General features: G+C 41.3%; 2 protein-coding genes across 10 annotated transcripts in view; both read right to left on the bottom strand.

Annotated features, from left to right (window-relative positions):
* Nucleotides 1-65: 65 nt before the first annotated feature.
* LOC146384908 (uncharacterized) lies at nt 66-13,420 on the bottom strand. 2 transcript variants are annotated; one of them, XM_084930367.1, is made up of 9 exons: nt 12,598-13,420; nt 12,069-12,195; nt 9,535-9,653; nt 8,505-9,436; nt 7,533-7,625; nt 5,295-5,760; nt 2,347-4,125; nt 934-1,011; nt 734-850 (listed from the first exon to the last, which is right to left on the bottom strand). In XM_084930367.1, the coding sequence occupies exons 3-8, from the start codon at nt 9,635-9,637 to the stop codon at nt 974-976; spliced, it is 3,411 nt and encodes a 1,136-aa protein (XP_084786493.1). In that variant the 5' UTR covers nt 9,638-9,653; nt 12,069-12,195; nt 12,598-13,420; the 3' UTR covers nt 734-850; nt 934-973. The 2 variants fall into 2 exon arrangements, with proteins under 2 accessions (XP_084786492.1, XP_084786493.1); XM_084930366.1 differs by lacking the exon at nt 934-1,011 and having other exon boundaries at nt 66-850.
* A 1,314-nt stretch (nt 13,421-14,734) lies between these two features.
* Nucleotides 14,735-23,920, bottom strand: part of ctnnd1 (catenin (cadherin-associated protein), delta 1) — a 30,311-nt gene continuing 21,125 nt past the window's right edge. For 4 of the 8 annotated variants that reach the window (XM_084930357.1, XM_084930365.1, XM_084930358.1 and 1 more), the window contains 11 exons: nt 23,664-23,820; nt 22,848-22,865; nt 22,463-22,528; nt 20,913-21,040; nt 19,139-19,289; nt 18,794-18,989; nt 18,476-18,660; nt 17,664-17,711; nt 17,273-17,355; nt 16,464-16,518; nt 14,735-15,995 (listed from right to left, as the gene is read on the bottom strand). In XM_084930357.1, the coding sequence (XP_084786483.1) occupies nt 15,937-15,995; nt 16,464-16,518; nt 17,273-17,355; nt 17,664-17,711; nt 18,476-18,660; nt 18,794-18,989; nt 19,139-19,289; nt 20,913-21,040; nt 22,463-22,528; nt 22,848-22,865; nt 23,664-23,820 (1,146 nt within the window). In that variant the 3' untranslated portion in view covers nt 14,735-15,936. Of the gene's footprint in view, nt 15,996-16,421; nt 16,724-17,272; nt 17,356-17,663; nt 17,712-18,475; nt 18,661-18,793; nt 18,990-19,138; nt 19,290-20,912; nt 21,041-22,462; nt 22,529-22,847; nt 22,866-23,663; nt 23,821-23,920 lie in introns of those variants that run through there. The other 4 variants (XM_084930360.1, XM_084930363.1, XM_084930359.1 and 1 more) reach the window with 4 other exon arrangements.

Below are 23,920 nucleotides of genomic sequence, written 5' to 3'. Positions count from 1 at the left end.
CCAATTAGAAGTCTAGCAAAATGTAACTAATAATGTGGCCAGTGAGTGTATATTCTGTAGTGCCCTCTTGTGTTCAGCTATGGTGCTTTTTAAAGAAAGCAAGCTGTCACATGAAAACGTTTAATAAACCATAATTATATTATGTACTGATGTACATAAAACAGTTTTACAAATATAGACTTAAAACAACAGATCTTTTCCACAATGGAAACATACAGAGGGACATCACTAAAGGCCACTCAAGTGCCTTTTCCTCTATTCATCAGACAATTTCGATGAAAATGTAAAATTTATAAAATTGACAAAAGAAACTTTTTCTTTAGAATTATTATTAAAGGAAATTAAACATCTTTTTGAACCGTTTACAGAAGGAACTAAACGAAAACCCAAAGCGGTGAAAACATGAAGTGAAGAATGTAAAAATGAATCTTTATACGCAACTTCATGTGACATGTGAACATAAATACAACCAGAACAGAGACAGCATTAGAGTGAGAGCCGACCACTGGACGGGGTAAAAAATATACACGTACATGACGTTACTCTGCCTCGTCTCCAGTCACGTCAATCTCATTCACATCATCTTCCTCATCTTCATTCGGAGTCATGTCTATGTTGTTGAGGAACCCCTCACACTCTCTGGTCTGAGATGCTTTTTCTGGGGAGCAAACCAGAACATCCACCTCTTCTTCTTCCTCCTCTTCTTTTCCCTTTTTGTCTGTACTGGTTATCTTCACGGTCAAGGGGTGCAACATGAAGTCCAAAGCTGTGTTTTCTTCAGGCAGGAGGGTGTCACTGTGAGAGGAGCAGTCATCATTGAGGAATGGAGACCCCGTTGTATCAGATTTCCCTGTGCCACACAGAAGGAGACTGTGAGGGTAGCAGGAGCATGTGCGTGCATGTTTGTGTGCAAGCAGAAAGAGGCATACTCACACTTTCCGATGATAAATAACTGATCAATAGTCAGCTGCCTCTATAGCCAGCAGTGAGCTTTTGATGTTAGTGTCTCATCTGCAAACACCGTCAGCAAATAAAACATAAGATCAGCTGCCTTTCAAGTGATTCTGTTCTTGTTCTGCTCTGCAGCCCTGGAGAGCTCAGCACACCAGCATCATCTCAGTCGAGTGGCCACTGAGCTCACAGTGCATCTCCAGACCAAACAAGAACTTTAATCACCAGCTGAAGTCAAAGACAGTGGAGCAGAAGTCCATCCACCTAGACCAGGGGTGTGGAACTCCAGGCCTCAGGTTTTAGATGTGTCCTTGATCCATCACAGCTGATTTAAATGGCTAAATTACCTCCTCAACATGTCTTTACGTTCTCCAGAGGCCTGGAAATGAACTAATCCTTTGATTCAGGTGTGTTGACCCAGAGTGATATCTAAAACCTGCAGGACACCTGCCCGTGAGGCCTGGAGTTGGACGGTGACCGCCACAAGAGCAACCTGGTCAGGCTGCCACCTAGTCTTGGTCCTCCACAGGAAGGACCAGGGTTAGGTGGTTAGTTTGAAAATAACAGCTAGTAGATGAGAGGAACCTGCACAGCCAAATGGAAAGAAAGCTTTATGGCATGCTTTAAATGCTCGAGTGCCATCTCACTGTTGTGACAGATAACTGAGGACATAAAAAAGGAAGAAACTAAATAGCAAAAGCAAACATGGACACATGCCTACAGAGAGAATTTTACAGTGTTTCCTACACAAAACACTGCATTCTCATTCCAAGGTAGATTTTTTATTTTAATGTAGTAGATCCACTGAGAAATGAAGGTGCCGTCTAACCAGACTGCAGGACAAACAGCACTTAAGTACATGTTGTTCATGCACTGGATTGTGCAACAGCACGTTTAAAAAAAATGGCCGTATTAAGGCTGATGTCTGAACAGCTACTGAAATTCTGAGCAGACTTAAAAAGACAAAAAATATTAAAACGTAAATTTGCTCTATTGCAAGATTTAAACTGAAATGATATTCAGGTTTTTTTTTTTAATTAGTTTTTTCTCTTTTTTATGTCTAAATCTGCATCTACTTTAAGAAAAGTTTTTTGGTCTCTTGAAGTGAAACTATGCGGCTTTGAGTCAGCCCACATGGGGGCGACACAAACACCGTGCCTTAGCTCCAACATGACAGTTTATGGTCTGTGTTTTTGCAGTTTACTCCCATCTGCAAGAGACAAATGGCCCGAAGCCACAGCACACTATGCCAAACCATCCTCGGAGGTGCCTATATGATTGGCATAGAGCAGAAAAATCAATACTACCAATGTAATCATTCATTCTGAATATCAACCTTCAAAACAAAATCCAATTAATTTACCATGGCAACAGAAACAGCAAAATTCAAAGTACCTTCATAAGGACTTCCCAGTGGTCGCTCTCTCTCCGGTGTCACCTTGGCTTCATCTTCTTCCACAACGTCTAAGGACACTGGGTGGTCTTCATCACCATCCAAACTCCTCTTCTCGCTCATACGACTGTTTGTCTCTGCAGACGGGCTCAAAAGAAGATTGTGATTTTTATCAACTGCGATGTTTGGACCTTTGTGATGTTCTTCAGAGTTTGTCCCGTCTTTAATGTCCACTCCTTTCTCCAATATGCCATCTGTGCCTTTTGCAGGTTCATGTGTTTCCTGGGTCTGTTTGGACTTCATTCTTCGTGCTTGTTGCCATTTAATAAGCTTCTGAATGTCCTTCAGAGTGACCATGTGCCGCTGATTCACTGTCCCGGGTTTTACGTTACAGTCATTATTGGTTTCTTCAGCCTTTTCAGTGTGCTCGACACTCGCAGTCTTCTTCACTGGGCTGACCTCCACCTCGCTCTCATGCCTCCTCCGTTTTCTGCACGACTTCTCCATTTTTTTCTCCTCCTGCTCCTTTGGCAAGTCCCTGTCGACCTGCGCATTGTCGACATTTTCATTGTTTTCAACAACGACAGGAACACTTTGTGTAGAGTCCTCTACAGGTCTTATTTTTCGGGGTCTACCACGTTTCCTTTTCGCGAGCGAGACGCCATCCTGACTCACAAGCTGAGCTCTGCTGACGACAGGCTTGAAAATGCAAGGCGTTTCAGGTGGGGTTGTGTTATTTGCTGCCTCTTGAGATTTTTTTATAAAGCCCCTGGTCCTGATCCGAGACGGCTTAGTGCCAAAGGGTTTTTCTTCCCCAATGTCAATGACGGGCAACATTTTGCTGGGTTTCCCTGGAAGTCCAGATGGTGCATTTGAAGACCTGATAGCCACTTCTCTTTCCTTCAATAGCACATTGTTACTCGACAAACTCACTGAACAATTCTTTGTTCCATCACTGACTTTTAAATCTTTGTACGCAGAACAAGAACCGGTGGAGTCTTGTTGATAATTTGTGCGCCTTCTCTTCCTCCCGTCTCCTGTAGTGTCATCATGTCTATATTTGAAACTCTCCTTCAGCCTCCTGGAGTACGATTTTACTTCTGCTGCTGATTTTTTTCCTCTCTTTTTCAAGCTATTCCCTTTGCAACCTTCTGCACTGGTTCCTCTATTTTTTAAATGCAAATCCTTCTCCTGCTGCTCTTGCTTTGACTGGCAGCTGTGATCTGGATCTGGTGATGGAGATGTACTTTTATGACCTGTGCAAATGATGCTGCTAAAGGGAAACTGCAGTGAACCAGCGTTGTCCGAGAGCCAGGGTCTCCTACGTAAGAATGGCTGCTGCTGGACATCGTGTTCAGGGTTTGCTGAGTTGTTGAGTAGAGGCTGACCTTTAGCTGCAGATGAACTTGGCTCTAATGGGGAGAGACGCTGAGGAAGCCGCAAGTCATCCATGCAAGATGAGGAAAAAGTGGGTTTAGACTGTGTGCCATCTCCATTTGGCAGAGGCAAAAACTCAAGACTCTGTTGATCATCTTGTGAGGATGGTGGCTGAAATGCTGGGTAATGGAGTTTCTGGCCTCTGGTGAAGAAAGCTGAAGACAGGGCTGAGCCTGTGGGTGTTTCCGGATACAGAGAATTTTGACTTTTGAATGGGGGCAAACCCTGGCAGCTCAATCCATCGATTTGCCATAAAGATCTAACAGCTGGGTTGCACTGGAGAGTCGGCTGCTGCTGCTGGATCAACTTGGGCTGGTTTGGAGCTGCAAAGCAACAATGGATACCTAAAGGGCAAGTGGAAGGATGACTATCAATTCATCTTAAATACGTGAATTATAAGTCCTGTATTTTTATAGACATTTTCTGTGACAATCAAAAAAATCTAAAGTACCAATTAATAAGCTCCTGAAAACTGAGGAGGAAGGGCAGCAGGACGGGTAGCAGTGAGAGCACTTGAACTGAGACCGAGTCAGGTTCAACTCAGTCTGCTTCTGTAATAACATGTAATGTGCTTTAAAAAAAAAGAAGAAAGAAAAAGGTCCTCCTGTGTTACTCTCTGAAAATACACGTCTGCCTTTTTAAAATCAGTATAAAAAGGACAGAAGTCTGGGCTAAAACAGTCGTCTACAAACTGCTCAACCTCAGCTGTCCCTCCTACTCACATCCAGATCAAATCTGAGCATCTTCAACTGTGCAACATCCAGCTCCTGCACTTTTTTGTCAGAGCCCCCCATCTCCAAACCACAAACCTGCTTTACTCCCAGTACCTCTATTATTTGTAGATTCACTGTTACACCAGTATCCCTCTCTTACACATGTATTCTTTTTTTGCTTCTACTGACTTTTTTTTAAAATTTCTTTTCTGTCCAGGCTCTCTTCCACCTGCTCCCTGCTCTCAGTTAATTCTTCAAATTCATTTTCTTTGCAGAAACACTGAAAAGTTTAATCCAAGGAACGAAGAAATGTTTGAGGTTTCAGACAAAACAAGGTATAAAAAAATAATAAAGACAAACTGTAAGGCTTTACATGTTGTTAAAATGTAACTAAACAAACACAAAAATCACCAATAAATGTTAAATGTTGAACAGTAAATTTCAGTACATTCACAGTGAGGGGTGGTCAGAATTTTTGAGTCCTTATTCTAAAAATTGATCAATGTCTTGTCTCAAAATACTTAAAAACAAACAAACAATCAACCCCAATACTGTTAAGATGTAATACACTACTGCACTCAGAAGGTGGCAGTAATGGACCTAAAAACTGTTTGCTAGCCACAAACAATAACAGGCCAGAAATGAGACCCCGGAGCCTGTGGAGCAGTGAGGAGAGATGCTAAGGAGTCTTCATCAAAAGAATAAAAATACAGAAAACAAAAAAAACTTACCACAGGTCTGTACAACTATTTCATAATGTGATATTAAAATATATGTGTATTTACAAAGAAAGCTTCTACCTGTATCCACTGACGTCTGGTTGCTTTGCGACTCCAAATCCTGAAAGAAAGCAACCTCTGCTGCACTGGCAACAGGATCCATCCGACCCTGGGCTGCGTCACCCTGTGAAACTGGGACTCGGCAAACATTGTGGCTCGACTCCAACTTCTTACAGTTACTCTCCAAGTTGGGCAGGATGTTCAGGCTCATCATGACGTCCTCTAACAGCTTCTCTATCTGCTCGTCACACTCGTCCGCAGAGCCCTGCGGCTGAGGCGCCGGCGCTGATTCAAGCTCAGTGTCGGGGTTTGAGGTAAAGCTGCTGCTGGAGAAAGACTGGGATTCAGAGGTGGTGTTGTGGTGTTGCTCTGGTTGTGTGGGAGAGCTGGTTACAGCAGGTGGAAGGTTCTGGATCTCTGGTTTCTGAACAGGGCATGGGGGGACAGGGGAGGGAGGAGGCTCGAGTTCCTCAGCATCTGTCTGTGGCTTTTTGAAAAATGAATAAGAAACCATTAAAACCATTACAAAATATCACCTTTCATTCAAACTTTAAAACAAAGGTGAATTCATCTGTCTGCAGATAAACTGGACTAACAAACTATTTTATTTAGGTGCTTCTCTGAAAATGAGTCACCAACAGTTGCCTCTAAGTGCTTTATAAGGTAGGCGAGGTAATAATAATACAGAGAAAACAACGACGGTTGAAACGTGATTGTCGGATTAGGGGCGACGGGACAAAGACTTTATTTTACCACTGAAATCTAAGTTTCATATCAAAGTTTGGATTTTCATTCCTCCAGTTGAAGTTATTTGATGAGAGCTGGAAAGGAAGACTGAAATCTCTCTCAGCAGAAACCAGTTAAAATATTTAACACTCACTTCTCTGATCACCACAGTTTGAATAAAAAACAACTTCACTGTTTGCAGAACTCACAGGAAACAAGTGAAGAAAAAGAAATTAATTGATGATCATGTCATTTTATAAACACTTTTTTCCAATTCCTGCTTTTCATATTCACATTAAACAATTGACAAATTTCTCGACACGTAAATAAAAACAGATACTGCTTTACCATCAAGACATCAGAGATTCTTGTGGTAATCTTTTACCCTTTACCAGGTAAAAGGATGGCAAAGTTTCCACAGAGCAAATATGTCTGCTGTGCTGCTGATCTCAGGGGGAGAACATGATGAAACGCACCTTCTTTCTGGTCGAGCCTGAGGCAACAGCCGTGCTAAACCTGCCCAGCTAAGGTTTTACATTACATTTACATCATACCGCTGCTGCTTACTTCTCACAGAGCACAGAGTGAGACTTTAACGTCTCACCAAACCATCGGCTGGGCCACGTGCACCACCTCCTCCTCCTCCTCTTCTTCAGCCTACTCTATTCTGCAGAAATGCACCTTCCCTCCTGCGGTCTCTATTCTTGTTGACGAATGGATATTTCTTGTTTCTTGCTTACCAGCGTGAGCTTAAGTTAAATCAAATGTTTAGTTGTCATGCTTTCATAGGTAATATTTCAAAACATTGCAAAACATCTGGCATCAAAAATAAGCTCCAATGCCAAGCAACAGTCTTCAAGCACATTTCAAAGTATAACAGGTATGATTACTCGTTTCTCAGGTCTCCAGCTGCCTGGGTCTATAACACAGTATAAACAAAGAAGAAGAAAAGAAGAAGAAGAAGAAGAAGCAGGTTATTGTAAGGTTTTGAAAGGGCATCCTATTTTTTATCAAAATAAAAGTTTTATCACAGGGAATTCTTCCACTTTATGTTTCTTGATGTTCACTCGATTATGCCGCCTGTCAGACTCAGAACTGGGAATTTAAGTGATACTGAAATGTACTTTCCTAAATACATCAAATCTCCCACTAGCTCATGACAAACCTCATGACACTGTCACACGTGTAAAGCCTGAAACCATAAAAAAATCCATCCATCCGCTTCTGCTTATCCTTTTCAGGGTCGCTGGAGCCTATCCCAGCTGTCATAGGGCGAGAGGCGGGGTACACCCTGGGCAGGTCGCCAGTCTGTCGCAGGCCCAACACACAAGGACAGACAACCATTCGCGCTCACATTCACTTGCACATTCACACCTATGGGCAATTTGGATTAACCAATTAACCTATCCCCACAAGCCATAAAAAAATTGCAAGAAAATAAAAAAAAAAAAACAACATTTTTTAAGCGTTTAGTGTAGCTTCAAAAAAATGTAATTAAATATTAATTTATTTTGCAATTTATTCCTTAAATACCTGAGTCGGTGATGTCAGAACGGACGTCTCATTTGGGCTTTGTACCGTCACCACCTCCCACATCTCTCCTGTCGTTCTTCTCCTCAGCTTCACCTGCACACACATAATGCCGGGCTCACACTGTGCGATTTTGTCAGTCGCGCGATTCAGCTCCTGCTCAAACTGTACGATTGACTCGCAGGGGTTAGAAGGTCGTAGGTCACGATGCAGGGTCTCACACTATACGACCCGATGCTCTGATGCGACCCGAGTGCTCACACTGTGCGTCCATAAAATGAAGGTTATAACAGAAATTCTGTCGCTCGCTCTCCCTCTGTCTTTCACTCACACAGACACGCACACCACCGCCATCAACTTTGCTAAATTGCTAATGAAAAACATTGATCAGGCAGCTGTGATTGAGCAGCAGTGTCTATCCAACTATTTTCATGGTTGTTGTGGTCGTGATAATTTTGTGAGGCCACATCGAAAAGGCTCGGATGAGCTTTCCAAAGTTCTACAAGTGCCTCCATCGCTTGTGTTCAGATCACACGCTGCACTGCCCGCCGTGCTGCGCCGTCTTTTTCGCTGACATTTGTGTTTGCGCGTGCGCAGTGTGAGAAACTGCGGTGACACCCTCACGACCAAGCGATTGATGATCGGGAGCTGGTCGTGAGGTGTTAATCGCTTCTCGTTACCCCACGTATACTACACGATGCACGACGCACAATGAAGGCCAAAATCGGGCCGATCGCCAAAATGGTCGCACGACTCAAAAATCGGCTCAAAATGGGCCAAAAGTCGCACAGTGTAAGCCCAGCATAAGACAAATACAGTTCTGACAAAAACACACAAAGTGAGAAAGGTGTCCAACACATGTGGTGTGACATATAACAAACTAATCCAGAGACAACGAACGTACACGATGCCTACACTCAATCCATGAAACGGAACTCCTGCTCACAATACGAAAAGAATACAATTTCTTTTCACCTTGATGGATATCTGTGCGTCTTCCATCATCTCCTTCATCTTGGTTAGATCTTTCACCGCCGCGCTGCATTGTGAAGGACTCTTTTCACTCGAGTTTTCTTTTTCGTTCATCTCATCTCTGCAGACCTGTCGTGGCTGCTCTGCATTTACGCTCTCAGCTGCCGTGCCGTTTGATTTTCCATCCTCCAATCCTGCCCTTTCTCTGGACAACCAGGTGACGCTGTCCCCAGACTCGGATGACTCTTGGTAACAGTCGCCCTGAGCTTCCGAGGAACTGGAATCATTACGGATGGTAGGAAAAGGCACAGTGTCAATGGAAAAAGATGAAGTGGATGTGGGATTCGTTACACTGTCACAAGTTTGGCCAAATGTAGACTCTGCATCACTGGCAACGGCGGGGCGAGGGGTGAGATGTGGAACAGTGATACAAACATCCGGGCTTTGAGCTACAGAGGAGGCAGGCTCCGGATTTCCAAAATCCACTGAATTTTCAGCAATGGTTGCTGTCTGTGTGCCAACAGACACACTGATTTTCTTTCTGACTGGTGAATTTTCCTCTCCCGTGCCCGCCACCTCAGCCTCAACATGTGTCTCCTGTATTTTTAGGCTTCCCCGTCTCTCTCTGCAATTCCCAAGACTCTGCCTCCTTTCCTGGACTTCTTTCGGCCCTCCACCCTTCTGTCCTCGTACAAGGTCTGTGATTCCAAACTGGTGGGCTGCAGCCAGCACATCACTCTTCTCATTGTTTCCTTTTACCTCCAGCACACCAGAGTAAAGCAGACCAACCAGCTTGAGCAGAGTCTGGGCCTTCACGGTCTGGAACTGGAGCTGACGCTTCTGTCCAGATGGAGGTGAGGGGGAGGCTGAAAGCTTCTGAGACAAGTACGGGCTGAGAGCTGCAAGGACGCAGCTGTGGGTTGGGATTGAGATACCTTTACATAAAGAATAAGTTAGGAAAGAATGACTCAATTGTGCATTTTGTACATTGTCTTACATCACAAAGAACTTTGTAATTTTCCTTCTTTCTCACCCTCAGTTTGGAGCAGGGTGTCACAGAACTGGGCACTGTTCTGTTGTCTCTGCAGCCCCCCGAGAAGCTGCACTTCATAACCAGGCCACAGGTACCTCTGCATGTCCACATGAGCACTTCTGTTTGAAGTACAAACAGAAGCCGTCTTCAAGCAAAATCAAACACGCACAAGAGCATTCGCAGGCAGAGGGAGTTTGCAATTCCCATCCAAAGATACGTTTTTAATTTAAAAAAAGTAATATGGTTAACATTCCAGGGCATGTGTGTGCAAAATTTATGTTTCCCTACACAACATCAGAGGCATAAGAAAGACATGGAGAAGAATCCTTAAGTGAGAATTCTGTAACAGCAAACACTGTGGCTGAAGCCCAACCTTCAGATGGAAAAAAGCATTTCAAAGTCTTATTTTTTAAGCGTTTTAAATCAGATTTAACAGGTGATTGTAAATGTGCAGCTTTTATTCCTTGGTTACCACTCAGATAATGATAACAATTAGATAGTCCTTCAAAGTAACTGCCCAAATAAGGGACTACAAGGACTTTTATCTCTGTCAAATGAACATGTGCCTGCATGACTTCCTGACTTATCTGACTGTGTGTGTGCTTGTCTTCATCTTCTCATCTGGAAGCTTATAAACCAGCTGCCATTTGGAATTTGTCTCAGACCTTTATGAGTCATTTCATTAAGCTTATGAAATGTCACAACATTTATTTATATGCAGACACGCACATTCCAAAGATTCTCAGTGAGACCCAAACCACTTTGCCACAATTTGATCTGAATGAATGCGGCCATCTTGGAATATGTCCATGCCATCAGGGAAGAAAACAAAATCATGGCTGGAAAAAGCTGGTCATTCAGTAAATTCAGGTAGCTGACCTCATTCAACAATGCTGAACCTAGATATGAGCAACTAAACCAACCACAAGACTGCCCCCACGGGCTCGTGTTGGTGCATCAATTTATCTGTATCCCTCAGTATGATGTGCTAATCACTCTTAAGCAGGATAAATCTGGGCTCAGACCATCTTTAAGCGCTTAAGCAAACTGAAGTCTTCTTTCCACCCTTACAGCCTCATTGAGAAGTGGTTTTCTTAGGGCTATGATAGCATTTAGTCCCAGTGTCTTGAGTTTGCCACAATGTAAGATAAGGAAATGCCATGACTCTGTTTTTTTGGAGGTTTCTTCCTGTTAAAAGGGAGTTTTTCCTTTCCACTATTGCCAAGTGCTTGCTCATAGATGGTTTTCTGATTGTTGGGGTTTTCTCTGTATTATTGTAGGGTTGTTCTGTTACAATATAAAGCACTTTGACAAGACTGTTGCTGTGATTTGGTGTTATATAAATTAAATTGAAGTTTTTACAAACTAAATATTTCTGTAATCTCCGATCAGGATCATTCAAGATTTTGTCCATTTCTCCATCAAAGATGATGGTTCACCACAACTCTTACAGGTTTCAATAATGCAATAATGCACTGGGCAGTTATTAACCCAGTTTTCATCATTTTAGGAATCTCCTGAGTTTTTCCCCTGCTCAGGCCAATAATGTCACCCTTCTAAAATAGAGTAAGATCTTTTCCACAACCCCAGGATACGTCTCCAGACATGGTTGTTTAATAGAAGAGAACCTACTCACTGCCTTAGGTAGGGTTAAATAACCTGTTGCCAGCTAAAACATTAAATCACTGTGATAATTATTTAGTGGAATGGGTGGACAATAGTCACAACCTATTTCTTTGGGTGGTGACTACTTTTTTTTTTCCAGCTTTGCTATACCATATGGTTCATTAAAGGGCATGTGAATTTAATTTCAGCAAAAACTGGGACACAAAAACTGCTTGTATAGAAACCTTGTTCTTCTTTCGGCTACAATTTTAAGGAGGTTGCCACACATCATCTGCCTCCAAACAAATCTGTTAAAACACTTAAATAGCTTAAATAACATGGGGGGGGGGGACGACTCACTATCCTATTGAATAAGAGCACAGTCATAAGGTAGTCATTATTAGCAGACATGGAAAACGTATAGAAATTACCAGTCAAATTAAATTAAAAATTGCTTTCAACGTTTGGCTGATTTGCACAAAAATGAATTATTTGACCAACTTTGCTTAGAATGGCAGGAAACAGATCTTTTGATGATGATTAAAAAAAACCCAAATCAGATTCATGGTAGGGTATTCCTTTGACAGTACAAAAATATTCCAATTGCTATTTTTTTTGCTTTTATTATTGTATTATTGCTTTTATTGTAATTTAACATACCATTTCGAGCTTTTCTGAATATATGGATGCTAGATAATGGTTTCATTTATTTTATATTAATCTGAATAATACAGTTTATTTATACCTTTTATCTTTTGAGTTGAAGAGCTTTTTTTCCTAAAATCGAAATGAACATTTCTGAGGAAATTGCTCATTCATGGTTTGGGGAAAAGCCTCACTTTTGACCTCTTCTTATAATTTACTGCAGGTTTAAATTCTTGGTACAACTTGAGATCCTTAATTTAAGTACTAGGTACACCTCTAGATACCTGTTTTCTTCTCACAGTGTAACGAGTCACGGCTAGTTTCCTGTGTGCGGTGTGTACAGAGGTGGTCTCTCTGGCAGGATCACAGCTAACACCGACTCTGGGAGCATGTGGACCACGTGGAGGAGCCCTACAAATTAATTAGCATTAGTGAACTTCACTATCGGCTTGTTACCAATCAGACAACGTTTTTATTTGTTTGTCTGTTTCATTTATTCCATTAATCGCAATTTTCTAGACACCTAAGCCGACTTTTTATTTTTAAACAAAATGCGTTGGTTAATCATCGCTGTCTAGACTTATCCTAGCTAGCTTAAGATAACATGTGCTACATGTTAGCACAAAAATGCAAAAAACCAAAACGCCCTTCATTTCGCATAAAATTTTGCCACTTTATTCATAGACTACAACTTAATAATCATTCCATTCCTTAGAATGAAGGTTTAATTGGCTTAACTTTATTAAGCTGGCTAACTCTGGAGTGATTTCAGACACTGTGGCTAATGTAGGTTAGCTTTAAAGTTACACTTACCAAAATCTTCCTGTAGCAGGAGCAGAGGGTTCATGGAGGATTATGTTTATTTTACCCACTGGAGTTAAAGCCAGAAATTAAAGTCATGCAACCATATGCAACACTTCACCGCCCATCACGAGTTTTTGCATCCGAGATGGCGTTGCAACGTGATAGCGACACCTACTGACCGCCCTGTGAAATGACACCGAGCGCTCAGTTATTAGTAAGTTTGGTGTCAGCTCAGAGTGGATTCACTTTTAGTTTCATTGGTTTAAAATTTTTAGTTCCAATTTGTTTTTGTGATAGTGAAAAAATAAATTAATTAAATATGCAAGTTGAAAATCTTTACTGACATATACTGTGTAGTTTGTTGATAACAAAACAGCATTAAACAGAATCAGCGGAAACCAAAATGTGTAAATATAAGAGGGAGAGCCCTTTTACTTGCGTTTGTGTTCCTTCTTCCTGATGTCGGTATCCATTGGTCATCACCATAGCTATCACAACTACGGTCTTCTCCTTGTCAGCCACCACTATGTGTGATTGGTTGGCCAGTAGCAGATTCTCTGTCTGGAACTTGAAGTCTCACAGGACCATAGTCCTGTTGTTCTCAACCACCTTGGTGGTCTTGCATGAGTCTACAGATGTTTTTGTACACTATCCCATCTACAGTGCATCTATAGATGTGTGACAGATATGGGTGTTAAAGGTTGTCGTCGTGGTTATTCTGCCAATGCTTGACAGCAGAAGGTGAAAAAACATTTCAAGTCACAAAATATGCAGAATTATGTGGAATATGGCAAATACTACCACAAAAAAAGCAAACGCAACAAAAAACAAAAACCAAAACAATTTTGGATTAAAAAAAAAAAAAAAAAAAAAAAAAAAAAACAGCAGCAGAAACATGTACAAAGGAGACAACATGAGTAAAGGGAGACCTACATAAGGAATAATGCTGTAATGTATGCACTTTACATTTACTAAGTGAGGGTGTCAGGAATGTTGCTTTCAAATGGAATTTATCCTTCACATTATAAATGGCTCAGAATTAGTGTCCCAATTTTAATTTGCTGGAATTTGGTCACCTGACTCGGAGCCATGTGGAAATCCTAGTGTCACTAAAAGTCTGGACCAGTTCCTTCTCATGCTTAAATTACTGCTACTTAATTTCCGCAATATGTTTTTAAAAGTATAAAATACTTTTTTTTTTGTAGTCTAGTTTTTATTACCCCCATTTTCAACTATAATAACCACAAGTAAATGATACTGAGGGACTACAAAAATCATAAACATCTCCTTGTTCCCATTTAAAAATAAATAAATAAATAAATAGAATCTGACAAAAGAAAACACAGGCACTGAGAAATAATTTTTTTTTATTAAAAACATTATTGCTAGTTACATAATTCATTCATAAATGAGAATGTGCAACTTTAAGAGCCAAGGCAAAGAGATTACATTAGTCAACAATCTGTTTTTTTCCTTCCCATTAGTGTATCTGATGATGGTGTCGGAGGATTTCTGTTCAGCTAACTTGGTTTTGCTTTCAATTAAGACAAACTGTTTTCAATCAAACAAAAAAAGAAAAAAAAAGGATTGCATATGCATTCACCCAGAGCACCCAAAACAATTAAACCCAAATCAATATATATATAAAAAATAATAATACATAAAACCATTAAAATTAACAAATATTCTCTTGTATATATAGTTTAAATGTGCTTTTACTTTTTTCTTGATTTTATCTAATAGATTCTGGTCTATGCCTCTCTTTCTAACACTAGCCGTCGCTCGCTATCATTTTCATCTTTCAGTCAGTCCAATCTTGAAGACAGCTTGTTAATTTGAGAAAAGGAGGCTGTCATATTTCAACTGGCATGAAAAAAGGAGGTTAAAAAAAGAAAAGAAAAATCACACTTTACAACCCCGTAGTGCTTCTTTTAATCATCCACGCAGTAAGTATCTACATCTCACTCGGCACTAAGAATAAGCATTCCTCTTCAGAACAAACATCGTACTAAAGAAATGTGGGCAAAAAAAAAAAAACAGACAGCACTGTGTCGATCTGTAGTCTTAAAGCCAGGCAGGTTATGGATTTGTGAAGCAGTAAGTTATACAGAACTCAAGAGTTTAATTTAAAAAAAAAAAAAAAAAAAAAAAAAAAAAAGAAATATCCAATAACATACAAGATCGCATATTCTCGCAGAATAAAAACTTCTGAGTTCTATATACAGTACTCCCAAATTGTACGCTGCTGTGAAAAAACAAAACAAAAAACAACTTGACCAGTTACCCAGGTCACGCTGGACACACCCATGAGACCCATCCTGAATAAGCGAGGCACTCCAGTTAGCCCACGATTAAAGACAATCTTGCATATGTACGCATTCATAAGATTATGGACCTGCAGATAAGGAAATGTGCCCGCCGGATCCTTGAGATATCCACTAAGAATTACCAAGAAAAAGGGGGGTGCATTTAACAGAAAGATCACTTTAGAAATTGCCGTCTGTTCCAACAAGGAGAAGGAGGAGGAGAATCATTCGTCTGCTTTATTTCTGGCTGTATAACTAACCTTGTACAGTTGTGGATCATCACAATCAAATGCAGAAAAAAGCAGCACGCCCGTGCATCTTTGGGCTGTCACCAACACAAGATGCCAACAGAACAAAGCGGATGACAAGTTTTCAGTGTAGCTGCTGGAGAAAAGTCTGAGTGTGCCATGTTGCGCGTTAGCAGTGGCAGTCACAGCAGTAGCAGTGTCATTTGGCACGCGTACGTAACTAAAAGTACACAGCAAAGCGAGTAGAGGAACAACCGCTACCAAAACAGAAGCAGAAGCTGTACACATATCTAATTAGACAGATAAATACAAGATCCCAGCGGTAGGAAATTACTCATATTTTGTAGTGTGTGACCATTAAGGAAAGAGAGAGAGAGAAAACCTTGATTTCTTCAAAACAGAGTGTGTTAGCCATTTATGGAAAATCTCACCATAAAGTGTCCTGATATGATTCCAACAGTTCCTTTTTAATTAGTTTAATTAGTCTTTGCTCTGACCTCCGAGAAAATACCAAAGAAGCCACAGTCTCAAAGAAAGAGAGCATTAGTGTTGTCCAAGCAAGCTGTAGTGCTGATGGAGTGGTTTTGGAGTCAAGTGGTCGTAGTGTCACATCCGGCTGTCCACAGGGAATGCAGAGCATCGTCAGTTTTCCATATGGTTTCATTCGAGTGTTTGAACTGCAATGGAGGAATGTAACAGAGAGACAGAGGGAGGAAGAGAAGCTGCAAGAGAGTGAGTGTAAGGGATGAAGTTTAGTCATGTCGGTAGTGTAGCGGTAGTCCCCCATTGTCAGTTCAGCAAGGGCAGTAAGTGGGAGGAGGCTGTCGTCTTGTGATGCACACAATCAGTTTTTCTGCAAGAGAAGAAGAGGTACAAGCGTGTGAACGGATCACATGGAGCGGCCAAGGGCGAGGCAGCCATGCCTGGGTGGAAAGAATCACACTTTTAAAGAAAAATTTATTATTTAAAAAATACAATACATGATAAAGGGTGTGAGTAAAAACGTTACTTAACATTGGACAAAACAAAAAATTACAAACTGTGCAAAGCAGAGGTAACAAAAAAAAATATGTGTATATAAAATCCAAGGAACCACAAAAAATAAAGATTTGACACTTTTCACCAGCAGGGGGAGCAAAACAGTCTAAAAATAGTAAAATGGAAGCTCATTAAAAATCCAAATCACAATTAGAAACACACAAATATTCACAAATCTTACTACAAAACTAATATTAGGCCATGCGGTGAGTTGTGAGAGCAGCCAGTGGGACACACATACCATGCGGTGACATGCAGTGTGACACAGTGGGTGTAGCCTAACCATCGTAAGAATCCATTAGAGGCAAGGAGGCCTGCCTCTCCCCATACATCCCTCCCTGGGAGAGAGAGAGACAAAAAGAAAGAGGAGAGAAGGACAGATAAAGATGAGGAGAGAGAAGAGTCCAAAGGAGTGGGTTAATAAAGAGGGTTTAGTGTGAAAATCCAAAGAGGAGGTGAGTAGACACAGAAGGGGGAAAAGTGGAGCGAGTTCAGGATGATGAAAGAAAGAAGAGTTGCGACATGTTAGTGAAATGTTAGGTCCTGTTTTAAGGTGGGAAAAAGGGACAAGGGTGAGAAATAACGCACAAGATAAAGATCAACTCCTGTGCTGTACCGAGACATGCATGAACATGCTGCCTGTGGGTGTGTGTGAGAACATGTCCATTCACACGGTAACTTTCTGGGAAACCAGTGTGTGAAATTAACACGATTAATAGTTTTTGCCCTTTACATTCATTGAACAACAACTTTAGCAGCTTGTGAGAGCGCAGACTGAACTCAGATGGCGCCTAAAGTCAGGTGAAGCACTGCAGCTATAGCACAGCTCGGTGATTTTGGCTTCTTGGATCAGCAATCCTCAACCCCAAAATATTCCATTTATAATCAAAAACAACAACAAGGTGTGGACTGGCTAGATAACTTTAAAAATTAAGTGAAGCATTACGTTACATTGGGGTCAGGAGAGAGATGTAGCAAAGAGCATGTTAGGAGTGAGGCAGTAAATTCTCAGTAAAGGTGCAGACATGCGGGCTTATGTCTCTAGGCAAAGGTGTGAGGAGTGTCAGTGTGTGTCATGAGGTTGGCCGATACCTGATCTAAATCTTTGTCAGTAGGTCCGAGTGTGTTATCCAGAGTGTTCCTTCTCCCCGTCTGGTCCAGTGTGGAGTAGGCATCTGAAGAGGAGAAGCACGTGTTTAATTGGTACTTCCAATAAATACACAAAGGGCGTAGAATATGGAGCTGGCAGGAAAGAGAAAAAGAAGAAGACCGCAGAGGAGATTTATGATGTCGTGAAGGAAGACATGCAGTGGGTTAGTGTGACAGAGGAGGATCCTAGGGACAGAGGCAGATGGTCCGCTGTGCTGACTCAAAGGCAGCAGCTGGAAGTCAGTGATGACTTGATGCCAATGAAAGAAAAGGCATGTCGGACAGCTCTTCTGTCAGTTGTATCTGTTTGTGTGTTTTGTGTTTGCACACTTGCCTGGTCCCATGTCATTCATTGGAATCATTTCCCGGTCACTTTTGCCACCTGTGTGTCAGAGAAATATTAAAACAGTCAGAAATACATGTATTTCTCTGTAATTCTACAGAATTAAGTCGAGACAAATACATTTTTTAATGCAACGAATGCTGACCAAAGTGCTCAACAGGTAAAAAAAAAATAAACAACTAAATAAATCACCACAACTAAAACAAAAGTAAAAGCAAATGTCCAGATTCAGTCTACTTTGAAATTCAAAGAATGAAACTGTGTTTTTAAATCAGTACTAAAAATGTCCTGTGTTGACATTTCCACAAAAATTGCCACACACTTCCAGAGGCTTGGTCCCTTCTATACCTTAAACCTGACCTCAGTACTCAGGGAGGAGTCAGGCGGGTCCAACACACACAGTAAAAAACAAAAACATGCAAAAATCACTTAGAAAACTGACTGGGAGGCAGTGCAGATCAAATATGCTTTCACTATTCTTGAAAATTTGCCCATGTGGCAAAGCTGTAAATGTAAGGAATCCAAAGTTGGCTGAGATGAGTAACTCCATATCTGCAAACAGCCCGTTATCATTCTGCACAATCAACTTCAGAGTTGCAGTCATGCCGAGGAATCATTCAGACTCAAGTTTAGAGAGATCTAAGACGGAAATTATGTGAAACTCTGAATAGATAACAAAACCAATTTGAATAACAACTGACACCACTACATAATTTATTTTATAAAAACAAGAAGACTGGTAACAATCATTACACTGAAACCTTTTAAGAAAAGTGGCGGCTATTTTGACTCCTACCACTGACCTTTGTCTATAAGCGGCAGAGTGCTTTCCTCATATCCGTTGGGTTTGTTGGTGGGAGGGTTTAAGTTGACCATGAAATCTGTCTTCTTCCAGCCATCCTTTTCCAAAGTGCGCCGCAGGTCCTTGTAGCCCCAAACTGTCTGCAGCACTAGGCCGGCTCCACGCACCTCCCGATCTGAACGATTACTAAAGACGAGAGGGACAGAGAGGGAGAAAGGTGCAATTTATGAAAATAACCCGTTATTGAAATTTCAAGATGCTCTAAAACGTGGACAGAAAAAATTATCCAAATGATCTGTATCCATCTGTCACTGCGTACCCATCCTTGTTGATGAGCACCAGTCTCTCGATGCCATTAGCAGCCCTGAGGGTCTTGGCTGCTTCCACACTGGAGCCCAGCACCTCATGGAGCGTGCTCAGTATAGACACCACTGTCTCTTCTGACACTGCTCGCACTGGCTGACTCTGACCAGCACCAGGCAGGTTATTTACCAGGTTAGGCACCGCATGTTTACCTGACAACACAGGGAAGATTAAGATTGCAGCATACTTACAACTGCTAACACTGGTATGTAATAAAGCTGGGGATTTTTTTTTTTTTTTTTAAACTCTGGTTAAAACCTTTTCACTGAAGCTCAGTCACACAAAGAGTTAAATGTGTCACCTAGTAGCTCTTTGTTTCGTCCATCAATGGCCAGGTTGCGAAGGGCTCCGGACATGGCTCGGACTACGCGGTCGTTGTTATGAGCCAGCTGCTCCGTCATCATGGATAAACCTTTCTCCCTGCGCACCAAGGCACGGATGCATCTGCCATACTACAGACACACAAAGTGCTTTTATTAATTTAGAAGACCATCTTGACGACCATTGCTGCTAAATCTCGTGCTTGGTTTTTAACAAACTTTTCACTCAGTGGGTTACCGTTACCTGTCAAACGCTACTAACACAGGGTAAAATAAGTATTGGATACATCACCAATTTTCTAAGTAAATATATTTCTAAAGCTGTCACTGATATGAAATTATCACCAGATGTTGATAACAACACATCCACTCCACACATGCAAAGAAATGAAAGATAGATGTTCGTAAATTTAATTTTGTGCAATAATGATAAATGACATAAGCAAAACGTTTGAACACACCGACTGAAATTCATTTAATACTTGCTACAAAAGCGGTTGGTGATGTCCGCTTCAAGATGTCTCCTGTAGGGAGAAACTAGTTGCAGGTGTGATTTTGTGCCAGTCTTCTACACAAACAGTCTTTTGAAATCTAAGCTTTAGTTCTTTCTAAAGGTTTTTAGTTAGATTCAGGTCAGGCGATTGGCTGGGCCATTCTAGCAGCGTTATTTTTCCTTCTCTGAAACCAACCATGAGTTTCCTTGGCTGTGTTTGTAGTACCCCCCCCCCCTCGTTTCATCTTCATCATCCTGGTAGATGGCAGCAGATTTTCATAAAGAATATCTCAGTTTCCATCGATCCTTTCTTCAATCATATGAATCGTGCCAGTACCATATGCTGAAAAACAGCCCCATGCCATGTTGTTCCCACCTCCAAACTTCACTGCTGTTGTGGTGTTTTTGGGATGAGTTGCGGTGCCTTTTGACCTCTAAACATGGTGTTTATTATGGTACCAAAAGAGTTCCATTTTAGTCGCATCTGACCAGACTACATTTTCCAAGTATTTCACAGGCTTGTCTAAATGCTGTCCACTTCTGTATTATGGCTCCAACAGCGCATCATGAGCGGATCTTAATTTTGACTAAGTGGCAGAACTGCTTTCTAATTACTGATAGATTTCAGGCGTGTCATGATGTTCCACACCTCCCTTTCTTCAGGAGTTCAATACTTTTTCCCTCTGTCATTTCTAATTATTAATTTAGAAATGACAGACACCTACGGTTTAGGGACACCTACGGTTTGATTTTTTGCATGTGTGGACTGGATGAGTTGTTACCATCCAGTGAGTTGTTGCTTTTGATGTAAGAGAACTAGCAGCTCTGAGACCCTCTCAAATAACTGAGTTTATCACCCTCTCTCTAAAGCTGAACCCAACCTTCAGAGGAAGCTTGTTTCTGCTGCTTTGACCTGTAGCTCTAGGCCATATGTAAGCATAGGAATGTAGATCAACCAGTAAACCAATACTTCAGCTCTTTAGGTGGAGTGTTGACTAAACAAATACCACTGTGATTTTTCTCATGTGCACAAAGTCAAAATAATTGTGTGTTACATTACAGATAACCTCTAAGAACAGACAAATCTAATAGAAATCCTCACATAGAGTGTTTACTAATGTTCCTGAAATAACCTTTGATTGCAATGACTAATGCTAAAACAGCACCATTTATTCAGACTTCCCAACCTGGTTTATTTACTTAGCACATAAAGTTCTGGTACTGTAAAATCGAAAAAGATCAGTATAGATGGCAGTTCTTACAGTCCAGTGTCCAGCGCACAGGTTCTGAATAGCTCCAGCTGAAGCTTCCAACACTGTGGCGTTTTGGGACTCCTTTACCAGAGACATGTAGATGCGAACCACCTCCGGCTGATACAAGAGCTCATAGCCTACAGGAAACAGGCAGAGAGTGGACACGTGTGTGATGGGAACATTGATAATGTAACAGGTCCTTCATAAAGAAATAATCTTTCAGGAGTATAAAATACAGACATATTAATTATTGAACAATATGTGCAGGGATATGTTAAGTAGTAATTCTTGAAAATCAAACAGGATAAGTGTTCCTGAATGTGGTATCAAGATAGAGTGATATCTATTCTTTATCCAAGTACACAGACGGTTTTCTTTATGCCACCCTCAAGATAAGAACACAGCAAACGTCTATACTATCATCAAGCCGATAGGCACTCGGTAAGGGCTTCAGTAGGGACAAAACAAATGGTGCCCAACTGTCTGCTCATTAAGCTCCAAAAGCCTTGGACAGAAGATCTTACTCCAAATATTAACTCTTAAAACAGCAGAGACGATTGATAGAGAAGCAGAAGACTCACCAGCGCAGGAGGAGCCTGACCACTACCAATCTACATTTGTCATAGTATAATAAATCTTCCTTTACATCAAACCCTGCGATAGAGAGAACGTCTCTGTTGTGGTGTCTTGAAAGCCTCTTAAAGCACAGCGAGTCCAATCAGAGAAAAGGGCAGAGACCCCGTGTGTGTCTGTCTGTGAGATTGTTTCCACATGAATGCAAACAACATCCACTACTCCTAATCTCCCATGAAAAAGTGCACAACAACAACAGCTCTTTCCAGAAGCACGTTATGATGACGTATGAAGTCGAAAACGACAAGAGAGGCAGAAATCTGCAAAACTTTCAAAAAGCAAAGGCTGTAACTCATTTCCTTTACTGTCCCCATCCACTTCCTGTCTTTCTTTTAGCGCTCACATTGGCTGCCCTTACATGACCACTCTGCTCAACAGGACATCATCTCATGAGTATTCATGGTCCAGATTTAGATTTTTGTCCTGTAGATTAATCTAAGCTGTATTGCAACAACAGTCATATGTCACAAAATTCTGTTTCCAAATTCTAATTACAGAAAGTATACTATAAACAATGCATCACCAATTGCTGATGCATTATTGCCATTTGCAATCAAAAAGAGTGGTCTTCTGAGTCCATGTGGATGGAGCGAGGTACAGCTTACATCAAACTGCGCGTGCAGTAGCAAAGCCAGAGCAAACTACATTTTCAGAAGTCTGAGCGCTTTATCAGTTGACAAGGAACATATTTGGTGTCAAAAAACCACCAAGTTTACCTGGCATTTGTAACAAATAAGAGATAACTCAGGTGTACTATGACATCCTCTCTACGTGTCTGCCTGTGAATGGAGCTGTGGCAAACAGTCATCTAAAGGTGGATTACGTCTGAATGAGAGACCGCTGTCACCACAACACGTTCAGTGTTTTGAACCCCATTTCTATAAAGGCTTAATTCAATAAAAGGTGTTCATAGAGCCTTTGCTTACCTTGAGCAGGTGAGGTCCTTTTTGGAATGTCTATTGTATCATCAGCTGTATCCTCATCTTTCCTTCCTGGAAGCAACATTAAACATTAACATCAACAAAAATGCCAAAACAATCTGCTGTTGACGCTGAGTGTGATGGCTGTTTCAGACTGACACATGCGCTGTTAGTACATGTGTTCTGATTTGGTTAGACACGTGCTCTTCAGGGCAAACACGAAGATTTAAAAACTACAGTGCACGTTCTACAAGTGTTCCGCTATTAAGAAATAGAGCATGTTAGTGCTAGTAAAACATTTCTGTTATCTAAGCCATGATCCTACTGCTCCCACTCCAAGACAAAAGTACAAAGCAGAAGTAAAGTGCATAGCCAGGTAAAGAAAGCTTACCTTTGGAAAACCACTCATCTGCAGCCAGGCCGAAGGAGGATGTAGGGCAGGGAGGGGAAAGAGAAGAGCAGCAGAACAGGAGGAAGAGAGAGCATTTAAGTAAAAAGGAAAGCAGCCGTAATTGAGCCACTCAGTAAACACCTGTTTACACCCCAAAAGCAGCACTGCCACCACACAGAATCAGCATGTGACATGCCATGTATGAAGGCCAGATAAAGCAAATGCAGGGAAACGCCCAAACCAAACAAGTAATTTCATATTCACATAAAATTGTACATCAAATGTATTAATAACGTACAAGTGTAGAGTAGCTACAAACACAAAATAACTACCTGGGGGCTGCCCTATGCCTCTCCTGCAGCAGCCTGAGTTAAGTTGTGCCCTACCACCTCACCACTCACTCTTATATCATCAGTCACTATCTTCTAAAAGTAAAGAGTCAAATCAGAAATAAAGGGAAAAAAATAAAACTAAAAAACTAAACATTTGACATATTTATACCAACATTAACACATGGTTGTTGCAATTGACTTTGTAATACAAAGCCAGCAAATTGTAGTGGGGGCTGTAGTCTGACAAAAACAAATCAATACTCTCGGTGAAACACAAACAGAGCAGCTGAAGAGAGGATAAGATTTCTCTAAGGGGGGGAGGGGTTAACATTCCTGTGCTGATGACTGGCTTTGTTTGTGTAAGTGCGTTTGTCTAAGATTGTGTGCATGTGCAAGTATCAGCTCAGTGAGATGATGTAACCTCACCAAATGCTCTCGATACTGAATGAAAACTACGCTATCTCTGTCTGTCTAAGGCACACACCTTTGCTCTTGCGGGAACCGAAGCAACTGCCCTTATTGCTGGAGTAGGCGGGGCCTTGGTGGTTTGGTGTGGCCTCCAGGTAGCGCTCAGGGTTGGGGATTTCACGGTGCACTTGGTAGGACAGGTTCCTCAGCAGACACACACAGTTCTCTGTCAACTGCAGAGATGGAGAGAAAGTTAAGAATCAAAACGCCGCCTTTCTCATTGTAAATTCACAGGTAAATGTTACTGAACACACAAAAGCAACAAGGATCAAA

Source organism: Perissodus microlepis, chromosome 6, assembly GCF_051167445.1.
Source record: "Perissodus microlepis isolate ML-2025 ecotype Zambia chromosome 6, ASM5116744v1, whole genome shotgun sequence".
Taxonomy (NCBI): domain Eukaryota; kingdom Metazoa; phylum Chordata; class Actinopteri; order Cichliformes; family Cichlidae; genus Perissodus; species Perissodus microlepis.
This window is presented reverse-complemented; position numbering and strand designations above follow the sequence as displayed.